The 12772-nt window shown below is 44.9% G+C and overlaps 1 protein-coding gene across 2 annotated transcripts in view; it reads right to left on the bottom strand.

Moving 5' to 3' along the window:
* The window catches only part of PIP4K2A (phosphatidylinositol-5-phosphate 4-kinase type 2 alpha), a 107733-nt gene extending 97933 nt beyond the window's left edge, over nucleotides 1-9800 (bottom strand). For both annotated transcript variants that reach the window (XM_058037554.1, XM_058037562.1), the window contains exon 1: nucleotides 9540-9800. In XM_058037554.1, the coding sequence (XP_057893537.1) occupies nucleotides 9540-9680 (141 nt within the window). In that variant the 5' untranslated portion in view covers nucleotides 9681-9800. The remainder of the gene's footprint in view (nucleotides 1-9539) is intronic.
* Between the last annotated feature and the right edge of the window lie 2972 nt (nucleotides 9801-12772).

Here is a 12772-nt window from a genome sequence, read left to right as displayed (position 1 = left end):
TTGCTTTGATGTTCTGCAACAGAGCAAGCAAAAGAGTGACAGGGGGTGCAGGATTCTGTGAGCTCACCGACATCTGAACCCTATTAACATCCCTGAGCCAACATAGCCTGAAGGACATTGCTCACTCAAATGAAATAACCAGCCACAAGCGCCTGCAGCTATAGGTAGAAAGAGAAAGCAGCGTTGTTGAATCAGCTGAAGCCCAAAATAACAGCTGGAAAAGCTGCTATATCAGGAACAGAATGGGCAAGAGGTTCCAAAATCAGTGGTTGCAGTGCTTTTTGCCTGCAAGCAGGTACATAGGTTTGTTAACAAGCCACTACGGTTTTGTTTCTGTAAATGACTTTTACCACTTGTCTCCTTTAAGCCTGAGGAATATCCAGAAAGCTTTTCTTGTTTGGTCCTGTCCACTGTGTCATCACAGGAGAAGGCTGGTTAACATACCACAAACTGCAAAGCAAATCATGAGTCAGATGAAAGCACAATGATCTGACAATTCTGCTTAAGACCTAAAAGAATTATTAAACGAGAAAATTTCTTTTCAATTCTCCTCTGTACTAAGGGCAGGGGGAACACACACTGAGAGCAGCAGGGACACCCTAATTAGCATCAACCCCAAGGCACTGCACAGGAAGCTGTGTCAAGCATCTGACACCACATTTCAGTTTGAGTGAGTCATTTCTAAGCCCTCTACCTGCAAGTTTGCAGTGACTGCGGAGGTTTGGAATGGACGTAGCAGTAAAGTCAGCTTGTCTGAGACTGCTGTCTTTCCTGAGAGAAAACCAGCTCTTTTGAACAGCCAGCTGAGACAGCATGTGTTGGTAAGTCCTTCCTCTTCCAGAAATAAAAATAGATATCCCATTCCTCAACTCAACCGTTTTCTCAATTTTTGGTGTTTTGCAACTTGGTCTCCCAAAACTAGCTTAATGCTTAGCTCAAAACACAAAAAGTCAGAAGAACCAAAGCAGGAGCTCAGAGATTAGCAACCTTGCTTTTGTTATGTCAATCTTCCAACTTTTGCTCAGCTCCAGGAAACCATAATACATGAGATTTGCACATTGTAAAGGGCCCCAACAACCACAAACTTTAACAACTATTTCTCTCTTAAATCCTCTAGAAAGTTTTGTTATAATCACTCAGAACCCAACCCACAAGGGTCACACCACACCACAACACCAATACACACTAACTACAGAAAACTTACATTTCTGAGAGAGAAAAGCATACTGAACAAATAAAAAGCACAGCCAGCAACACTGACATCATAACCTGGCGTACCAAAAATGCTTTTGTTACCCACATGATCTAGCAAGGGTCTACAAAACACTGAACAACATACTTATTGAGGCTTGGCACCAGAAGCTAATCAGACATTTCTCAATTTCACTTCAGTACAGTTAAACTATTAACAAGCCACTTTCTTTTAACTGGTCTTTGGCTAACCAAGCTGGGTATTTTTCTCCCTTCCCAAGAAAACCCCAAAATACTCCCTCCCCCGCCCCCCCCCAAAAAAAAAAGTCAGTGACTGCTACAGCCACACACTTGATAGGCTGCAGGAGACTATTTAAAGGTAGGATTCTCAAGAATTATTGTTTAGAAGTTCTTCCAAATGTTGGCAGTCACCTCTAAAAGCAACCTCCAGAACTCCAGCCCCTAGGAAACCATTACAACTTTTCTGAAGACATTCAGTCTCTAGATATGCAAGTTATGAAGTTAGAGGTTTTACCATGTTCTAAAAACAAAGACTGTAGAGATAACCAGAAACCAATGGGTGCCATATAGACAGTTTTGTCTTTTTCAAAATACACTATTTCAAGAGACTAAAATAGTTGAGAAAGGTCTCCTCATTACAAGTGCAGAATCCAGTCAGAGTTCTCTACTCAAGTGGGTTTTTTTACTGTGGACAACAGTTTAATTTGAGTTATTACACATGAAACTGAGCTATAGACAGGAGACAAGTGGTCAGCCAAACTGCCCACTCTAAAGCTGTACAAGTCCCTCCAACTGTCCTTAAGCTGCTATAAAAACTCACCTCTAAGTATACATACATCAGACTCTTCCCTTTATGCTCCCTGCAGTGTTTGCAATTCCTTTTTTAAGCTGGGACTGGCACTTAAAATATGGCCTTTTGTGGTACACAACTCCTACCCCATTCACTTTTCTGTATGTCTTTTTCTGTTAGTGTATCTCCCAAATGAACCTGCCATAGGATCAGACCAGTACCAGAGAGAATGGAACCAGTCCAGCAGCCCCAGATTTAGCAGGCCTTAGTATTATGGAGGTTGTAGTTTGTCTAACCTTACACTAGCTTAAACTGGCACTTCCTTACAAGGAAGTTACTTTCCTCCATCCCTTCTGTTTTTGCATCAACTCCACATTCTTTGTGCTGGCACAGCTGTTTGCATAGCTGGACCATGAACTTCAATGAATTATGGTCCATCTAAAAAACCCCTCAAAATGTATTATTTTTCTGGATTATCACTTTGGAGCTGAGTAATAACTAATAAGGAAAGCAGATATGGCTGAACTTGTTAACCAGGAAGACGGTAATGGCAGAGATTGATAAAATGCAAACACAGGTATGGCCGAGTTGTGAGACAGCATATGACTAAGATATCAGGAGGGAGATGAGGAAAAGTGAGACTAAACAAGTTAGCTCAAGCAGCTGAAAGGTGGTTCTTTACGTCTCAATCTCACCAAGGAGCTCCACAGGCTTTCTAATAATGGCACATAAGGGAATGGACTTTTTTTTTCAGTTTTGTCTTACAATCTAAAAGTATCATGCATATACTCACAGTTGTGTTAAGAATGTTAGGATTGCCTTGGGAACTCAAACACACACTAAAGAGCTGGATTAGACTGATTACCTTGCTTCAGTACACAAGGTAGCTGTTCACCAAACCAGATTAAAATCAAGTACTCTAAAAGGTGTAGGCCATTAAGTACTTTTACTGCAAAGTATTCAACCCCATCCCTTGAAGATAAAGCCAGCGTTTTCTTTTTGGTTTGAGATCCATCACTACAGCATTCAGTTACTTCAAACAATTTTCACAACACCCTTATTAAGCAATCTCTCAATACAGACTAATTAACTTATTATAGAGGCTCAACAGGAAGATCATAAGACAGATGACCACATGCAAGAAGTCACTATCTCAACAATTCAAAGCTAACCAATTTCACCATGCACCAGGATGCAGACTATGAACACTAACAAGGTTTGTCAGTCATTACCATCCATAGCAAGGCAGCCACTTCTTAGACTGCTCCAACTATTTTGCTAAGTGCAAACACATGAGTTAACAATAGCAAAAATGAGGAAGGGAAATCAGAACTGTGTTAGATATTGCATAGTTGGTACCAAGCAAAAGAAATGGAAACACATGGAAATATGCCTTGGAAGTAAAGATAAAATAATGAATTCACACTGGAGTATGGAGATGAATATGCACTCACTCCCATTTCAAACCTTTAAAACCTCATAGTTAACAACTAAGATGACTAACCTCTCAACAAGTCAAGATATCCATAAGCCAAAACTCCCAAGTGCTTAGTTTGGGCAAGATTACATCAAAGACCTGTAAATAATGGGTAGTTTCACCTTATTCTAAAGTTGTCATGAGGCTGCACGATGTACAGCCAGTGTACAGATTCCTAAGGCACAAGATGTTTTCAAGGAAGAACAGAAAATAGGACTGTAGAACAGGAACTGAATAATGGGGTGAGTCAGTTATTGTAAACAAAGCTTGCCACCCTGAAACTACAGGAGGAAAACGAACATCTACCAGGCCCTGGCAATGGGCATAATGCAAGTGTCTGCTTTAATGAGCAAGGAATTAAAAAATAATACCCTAGAGACTCTTAAGGCATCTGGTGCAGGCTACTCAAATAAGACAACTAAGTTGAGCCAACAAAACCAATTCACGCTGCCTATTTGCTTCATGGAACATTGTCCAGCCCTTTCTGCTGGGGTTAATGAAATTCAGTTTCAAAAACCCACAGGGGGAAAAAAAATGACCCTAGCCTTTGCAGCACCTTATCTTGTAGATTGGAAGAAACTACAGAAAGTAGTTTTGAAACTGCTATCAGAGCTCTTTCGTAGCTCTCCCACTCTCATCCTTAACAGAAGCTATTGTATGCGTCCCTTTCAATAGTTTACAGAAGGACATGAAATATCACTCCCATTTGTACTCCACTGAGGAATGTTTACTATCCTTAACCTAACCACAATATTTACAATTTATTTTATTAGTCCATCCACTCAGTTGCAAAAGCAGTATCAAATTAATTTCTTCAGTACACAGAGCTTGACACCCAAAAAAGAACCAAGTTTTCAATAAACAGCTCTTCCTGCTCTGCTTCCTTCTATATGCAAACATCTGGGCTGAGTGCCCAACTGACTAGTTTAAAATAGTTTTAATTGCTTTATTATCTGCTCTGATGTAATCAATGCTTTTTAATACATTGTTTCTTCTGGCTTCTTAGAAAGAGCCTTCTCCCACAGTCTAACAACACCTTCGTTAAACAAATCAAAATATGCTTTTTTTCCAAACTCACCTTTGAAAATCTTGATTAATACCTTTAGGTTTACTTTGCCTAAGTTTTGAAAAGCCACTTATAACACAGCTGCAGCAGTGATGTTTTGCATTAAACACAAATAGTAAGAACACACCTGACAAGTGATGAGTAGCCCTCCCCACCCTAAGAGTTTGCAACCAACCTGCTGTACTGCCAGCCAGTGCCATGAGTCAGTATCATGGTTCCATATCCTCAGGGTGCCACCAGTCACATCATCATTTATGACTACATTAAAAATATGGACACAGAAGTTATCAGTTCCTGTAACTTCTGAAGGCACATGACCAGGAGTAAGTGCTGTGGGCTTGTTTAGGTCAACCAATCTCATCCTTTCTTTAATGAAAATTAATCATAAACATGGAGGTTGTATTCCACAGGGCATCACCTGGTTTTCAATTACTTAGGTTTCATCTTCCCACAGAACAACTCAGTAACAGCTTTTCAGTGTCATTTTCCTATGTGTACCATGTGTCAGGACAGAAAGTTCCTAGGAGACATGCTAGGTAAGTCAGGACTAAGAAAAGTGATTTATGCCACAACCAAGATGTTCCACTTAACCTAACAAGCTCTCCAGTGGCATGTTAAAATATAAGGACAAGTATTAATTAATAAGTGAGCTACTTGTGTATTTGTCTGGATGGAAGTTTGTAACAGAAAAGATCAGTATACTAGCTGAGAAAACCCCCAAACTGAAAACTGACTAGAACAGACATTTTTTAGCTTTCTGCAGATACAGAAACATTCTCAAAGGGATCAAATATATCTTACTACATGAGAGGGGAAGAAAGATGCATTTACTTGTCATGCTTTTTTCTCCCCCTCCCAGTTTCTAACTCTAAGGTGAAGGAACCCAAGAGGTACACTGACAGACTGGAGTCCCACAGCTCTCTTTGCATTATTCTATCCTGGTGTTGTTGCACTTCTGTAAAAATATCAAGCAAGAATACAAGGAACAGTGCAACAGTAGCATGAAGCTCACAGAGCCTCATGTGAGCAGTTGAAGAAGGTCATGGAGTTCACTGTGTGTTGAATTCTTCAGCCACAGAAAGTACACGCCTTCTGATGTACTCCACAAAGTGCTGGGGGAGAAGTAATTTTATCCATGTATTCTTGTTTCTCCACACTTGCTTATTAGGCAGCAAGTGCCATTGAGAAGTCAGGCACTGTTAAATTTTTGGATCAGCTTGTAATCATCCAAGAAACAGATGGTGATTACAGATTCCAGGGGCTGGGGGGTGTGGGGGGGCCAGTTTGGTTTTGGTTTGTTTTTTTTTTTAGCTTGTACAGTATGCTCAATAAATTCATTAGGCAGCCATGCTCTTCTCCTAAATACATTTAATTTAATGGTTGACACAGTAGGCAAGCTCTCCAGCAGTCTGTTCTTCACCTCAAAATGAGTAAGAAAAAACCCACTTGTATTAGTTTTCTGCCGTCTTTCAGGGTGACGTTTTGAAGGACCTAAGCCTACAAATTCCCAGCTTTCCTAAAAAGCTCCTAACAGAAGCAGGCAACCAATTCTAGTGAGAGCAGACCATCATTGTGCCTGGGATGATTATCAGAGGATGCAGAAAACACAGAATGTGCAGCTTTCATTTTTAGGCACAGAAAACAAGTTATATGCCACCTTCCTTCCCTCTCCTCCTTCCTAACATTATTGGAAATCCAGCAGCAGTGACAATATAGAGGCAAGAATGTTTTTTACCACATCAGTTGTAAATTAAATACAATTATGGTGCTAGCTAAAAATACAGCTGTAAGTCATACTAACCACTGAGTTTAAATATTTATTTCAGTAGCACAGCCAGATTATCTTTGACACAGGGTAAAAGACCAAGATAAAATCAACTGTTAATGATGCAGATGCCTGCAAGATCCAAGCACTGACAATTAGTCTTTGCTGCTACAAGTCATCAGTATTATAATCAGATCTACAAAATGGGACACAGTTGCTTTCCCTTTCACTTAGCAGCAAGCTTCATTCTACAGCATATGTCAGAACACTGAGAAATGAATTTACAGCTCTGAATGTGAACACACTTTTTTCTTGCTTCATAAGACATTGGGTAATGTTCGTGTGTTCTCCTCTCACATGCCCTTTGAAGTTTACTGAATTTGACTGTACTACAGGCAGGATTTTACATTAGGTATCTCTACTACTACCTAAACAGCAGCAGCAAGTTGCTTACCGTTTCTTGAATGTGTGGGTAATTGATAAGACCCTTGGGTAACAGACATGCCTCTGCAAATTTTTCCCCCCCCATTAAGAATTCACACCTCTGCTGTCAGCCCTCAGCTTTGTGACATCAATGTTTAGGTTTTCCCTTTAGAGTCATGTTTCCTTCTAGGACAGGAGAGTTAAGACAATAGTTTGTTGGGGTTTTTTTCTTAACTTCTTCACATTCAATTTCAAACTCTGAAAATCCTCCAAAACTCAACAATTATGTGTAGTCTTAAGATTAAAAAGCTAATAAACCTGCAGCAAAATGTTTTTCCTTTTTATCTTCACCAAGTGTTTCCTTCCAAAACAGGCAGCAATGTCAGAAACATAGTAACTGCATCTCAGCTTCACTGTTTCAATATATATACTCATTCCACAAGACAGTTAGTAAGACTGAGACTTCTACTGTCTCAATAATTGCCAGGCATTACAGGCAGTCTTAAATATAATTTTTCAGATGATTACTGTGTTCTAAGTTTAATTACTCCCATAATGAACTACGATGTATGCTCTGTTCTTAGTCTAGCCCTTGCTTATGGATTTCTGTTTATTCTGCTAAGAAACCTAAGGATTCCTAATTCCTCTTCTTAATTAATCCACACACATTGTTTGCATTTCTCCCATGAGAAACTCTTATCGGTGATAACAGAGTTAAACCATGCTGCACACTTATTTTCATTTGCTGGACATTGCCACATGAAGCATTACAAAATGACAGGAAAAGCATCTAACAGAGGAGCCTGCAACACTTCAATGCTGCATTCTTGGCCAAGAAGAGATGTTTAATTTGGACGCATCAAATTAACTTTTTTTCCATGCTCTCTCATTCAGCAGGATTTCACTTCCACAGGGCCTCCAAGCATTACTCATGACTACATTTTGCAGTGGGATGAGGAAACGGAATGCCATCTGCAGAACACAACAGATATTCACACCTACAACCATCACCTTCATGTGAATGTGAAGCCTCTTTTCTCTGAGCCTGTAGTGTTGCTGGTGCTGTTTTTTTGAGCCTCTTCAAAGAGAGGATTTCAGTTCACAATTTTACATCTTCTGTGCATGAACCAACACACTTTGTTACATTTTCTACCGAGGACAGCTATGCACACTACAGCACATGATTGCAGGATGGTGAGGATCGCATATGGTGCTGCATTTGTCACTGTATACTTGGTTATTACTTGTAGTGAAGAGGTCCTTCCTCTTAAAGTAGTGGTATTTCCACTGTGAACTCACATAGCAACGAGCTGCTGCAACAGGAAGATCTCTGCTTCCATCAGCAATCCTCTCCCTCTCTGCTCAGGGAGACAGTGAACAGCTAGCACATGCTGCCATTCAGTACAAGTCTCTCACCCTGTAATTACCAGCCTGCTTTCTTTAATGAAAGAGGCCTGTTTGGGAATTTTCTATAACACTAGCCACTACAAAAGGAGCAAAAGAAATGTGTGTATTTAAGCTCAAATCAGGCAAACAGTATCACACACTTCCACAATGAAACATATTTCTCCTTTGTAGATAAATAACTACTGTCTTATCAGTTTGTGACATAGGATGTCACTGCTCAGAACTGACCTACAGAAAACTTGAAATCCTTTGTCACCATTTCCTACCGACTCACAGTGCTACCTTAAACAGATTTATTCAGCTTCACTGAAGCTTCTCTGTCTGGTACATACAGCCAAAGCATTTCCCCATGATCCTCACTTCAGGCACTGTGCTGTTTAAAACAGCTCTGACAGAGCTCAGTCTTGATGCACAGACTCCAGGCTTTGGGCAAAAACTACTGAAACACCCACAGAGGTAAAAAACTCCCGGGATATGGATGTGTGGGAAACAAAAGGAATAGTGAGTAATACTACAGGCTGCTCTGTCGATTTCATGTGGCCGTTTCAAAATTTGTAGTCTGATCTCAAATTGCACACTGACATTCTTACAGGCTCGTTACTCAGCAGCAGACGTAACCCGTGCAAACCCGACACAGGCTCCGCTCCGCCAGCAGTAGGGAATACGCTCTCTGCTCAACTGCCCTGATACCCGATTTTTGGCGATGTTTGGGCTCTACACTTTTAACTTGCCATGGTGGCTATTTAAAGATGCAAAGCTGCGACCTGAACCTCGTAATGCCCAAACCATGTGACATCTTTACCGGACTCCTAACTTTAACGCAGACCAGCGCCCGGCCGGGGGTTCTCCCGGAGCCTGGCCGCCCGTCCCCGCAGGGTGATGGAGCACTTCGCAAATGGTGCAGTTCTGCCGCCTTGCCACACCAAGCCCTTCCTCTTCCCCTCCCCCGCGCACACCGGCAGCGGACAGTTGCCGAAGCGAACTGCACGGACACGGGACGAACTTGGCCGGTTCCCACCGAGAACCGGGATTTTTCCCAACTGCAGCACATCCATGCGCCGCCCGCGGGCGGCCGGCGGCAGGAGCGGAGCTGCTCGGGCTGCGCTGGCACCACCGTCCCCTCCCGGGCACCTCCCGCCCGCCGCCGCCGAGCGGAACCGCGGGGCCAAAGGGCGGGCACCCCGCGCATCACCCGCGCCCGGCAGGGCACCGCAGCCGCTCCGCGCCGCACAGCCCGCGCTCGGTACCGCGCTCCCGGCCCCGCCGGGCGAGGGGCGGCAGCCGGCGGGGGCTCCCGGCGGGACGCGCCCGCCCCGGTCCCGCCCGCGCCCCCGCAGCCCCCGGGTGCGATGTCCCGGCGAGGCGGGCGGGCTCGTGCGGGTCGAACGGCGGCGCTTACCGAGTGGTTGACCCCCCACATGAGGACGCTGAGCAGCGGGTCGCTAGCCCGGAACAACTTCACTTTTTGCGCCACGAAGTGCTTTTTCTTGGTCTTGGTTTTACTCGCCATGACGGGCACGATGCTGCTGGGGGCCGCCATGGCGCTGCCGGCGGCAGAGGTGGAAGGGGCTGGTGTGGGGCAGAGCGGTGGGCGGGCAGGAGAGAAAGGCAGGGGCGATCAGCGCCGCAGCCCCGCGGGCGAGCGGGCGGCGGGCGGGCAGCCGCGGGACGCCGGGCGCATCCCGGCCTGGCGGCTGAAATGGCCCCGCTCGGCGCGGCGGCCCGGCCCCGCCCCGCCCCCCCCGCGGGGAGCGGCCGCCGCCCGCCCGCCACGCACCGCGCGCCCGCCCCGCCCCCGCGGGAACCGCGGAGCGCCGGCTCTGCCGCCCCACTGCGCATGTGCCCCGCGCGCGGCGCCTGCGCGGCCGCGGGCAGCGAGGAGGGGGCCCGTCTGCGCCGCCCGCCCCTCAGGGAGAGAGGGGGGGGAAAAAGGTGGTGCTGGTGTGCTGCCCTCCGGCCCTCACGCCCATCGCCAGTCCTCCGAGAAACCGAACCTCCCTTCGCCCTACTCTTTAGCTAGCCAGTCGCTCACACCGTAACTTCGTACAGTTTGTGTGATAGTTACTCGGGTTCCAGTTCCCTCTCTGTGAAGGGATCTGTAGGAACGAGAGGGATCTCTGCGGCACGGCTTTGCCTGCTGCTGCCGCCTCAGCTCGGCTCCCTGAGCAAAGCGGCTCCTCACAGCCGCCGTGCAGCAAATACAGAAAGCTCGGTCCCCTGCGAGAGTATTGCACTCCCGTAACCTCACTGTGCTGTTACTCCCCCAGCAGAATGTTTCTTGATTGCCTCCATGACCACTGAGGATGTGGTCAGTGACAGGAGACATCCTGCAAAGGCACATCTGCCCAGCTCAGAAGTACCAAACACCACACACGCTCTGCTCCGCTGTATGATGAGGAACATCACAATGACATCTGCCGTCCCTGTTCGGGGTCAGTACCCACGGGTCACACAGAGCATACATCTGTGCCTTTACAAGAAGTCATACGTCTATCTGCTTCTGTATAATACAAACTGACCTGCCTACTGTAGATATTCCTGTTCATTGCTGTTCATTCTTCACCAGATCCTTAGGGAGAAGCAAGAGAAGGGCAGCTCCATGAGGTGGGCAAACCACAAGTGAGGGTCATCTCACTGCACCCAGTGCCTCAGTGACAAGGCATGTGCCCCACATTCAGTGAGCAGGGTGCTGGCAAGAGCACACATCACATCAGCAGTCCCAGAGAAACTGAGGAGATGAATCAGGTCCATTCAGGAGGGCACAATGTAGGCACAGGGTCCATCCAGAGCCAGAAACGGAGGTGCAGGCAAGTAAGAGAGAGGTCCAAGGTATAACCAGAACACAGAGCTGGAGACAGGTATACCTACAACGTAGCTCAGGCAAAGACCTAAACTGTGCCCTGCCTGAGGTGGAGGTCCTGGGCAGAATGTGTTCCCAGGGGTGGTTGTTCAGGGCAACTAAGGTCAATACATGAGTCTGGGTCCCCAACACAGGCTTACATAAATTTAAAAATGTGTTGCACATCTCCATTTCTCTTTTGCCATTGTGATCTCAACAGCAAAGTTATCTGTCTTGCTGGAATCCAAAGCAGTAATGTTTAATCTCCTCCTGCATAGAAACAATTACTGGGATTTATTTTATGGTCCCTTGCCTTCATCTTATGGAGAGTAGGACAAAACAGAGATGTATTTAATTTTCTGTCCTTTTTTTCTTCCCCCCAGCAGAATTACTTAGGAGTTACAAAGATCTAAACTGTAATTTTTGTTCTTGAAAATAGGTTCAACAACAAAAAAATCTCTTATATTCTGCTGCAGTCAATGGAAGCAGCTGAGTAGTCAGCACCTTTGAATAAAAGCAGGTCACTTATATGCCTAAATATAGATTTGAAGTCAGACTTTTGGAAGAGTTCAGTACCCATTTTATCCCTTACATTACACTTAGAACATGACATCTGAGCATTGTGCAATGCTGCACACATCAACATGACTGACATCTGCCACATGTGTCTTTCTTCATCTTTCCAGAGTAAATCCATATAGTGAAATCCATATTTTGGTTTATAAATAATAAAAGTAGCAAACATTTTAGTAGGTTTTTTATAGGGAAGGCTGAAGAAGGAAGTTGCTCTTTTTTCCAGAAGACTTTTTTGTCATCTTGGCATAGATTCTAAAGAGCTCTTCCCTGCAAATATGAGCGCTCACTAAAGAAAGTTATTTTATCAGAAGAACAAAAGATCTTGGCCATAACAATTACAGCAAAATTTAAAAAAAAAATCAAGGGCCTGGGCTATCTACACGACAAAGTCTGAGGCAAATATTTATCCTCTTCAATTTCAAGTACCACAAACAAAGATGGTTGCCTGTGCCTGCCTTTCCTGTAGGAACCACTGAGGGCACAGGTTTTCCACTGAATCCACGATACAGGGGCCACTTGAAGAGACAAAACTTGATTACATTTGCAGCCTACACTCCTCTTGGGATGTTTTTCCCTCAATTGTAATCCTATCCCTTAAAACAGAACAGAGGCTGAGGCCCTCAAGTCAGTGCCCACAGTAAAGATTTTCCCAGTCTACTTCTTGCAGCCTAGACTTCCCTTTCAAACCTCATTTAACTCACCTTCAGCTGGAGCTCCAGGGCTCTCTCTTCCCCAGTTGTAGCACTGACCCTGAGGGAAAATGTAATTTTGTGCTGAGTCACAATGCAGGGTCCCCAGCCATTGCCCACACCAAAATGTTGTCACAGGCACTTTCCTCTCACAATCTACCCTTTGACATGTTCCCTTTCTAAGCTCCTTCCATCTGCAGCTCTAGGGTCTCTCTGTCCAAATGCCCACATTAACACTAACAGATCTTTAGACCAGGACTCCTAGCCAATGCCCTCAATAAAGTATTCTCCTTGACACATTTGCTCTATCCCACACCTTTTTTTTTAAAGATCTACTTTCTAGCTCCACTCCAGCTGCAGCTCCAGGTCCTCTGTGTCTCATAGCTCTAACCTTAAGCCTCAAACAAACAATATGCTGGGCTTTGGATGTGGTGCCAGTGCACGCACCAGGAAGTTCTTGCTGCCAAGTTCTTCTGGCAGCAAGAACTTCCCTGGGGCAGTCACTTTCTCGCCCTGAGCCCGATGCAG

This window comes from Melospiza georgiana, chromosome 1 (genome assembly GCF_028018845.1).
Source record: "Melospiza georgiana isolate bMelGeo1 chromosome 1, bMelGeo1.pri, whole genome shotgun sequence".
Taxonomy (NCBI): Eukaryota; Metazoa; Chordata; class Aves; order Passeriformes; family Passerellidae; genus Melospiza; species Melospiza georgiana.
This window is presented reverse-complemented; position numbering and strand designations above follow the sequence as displayed.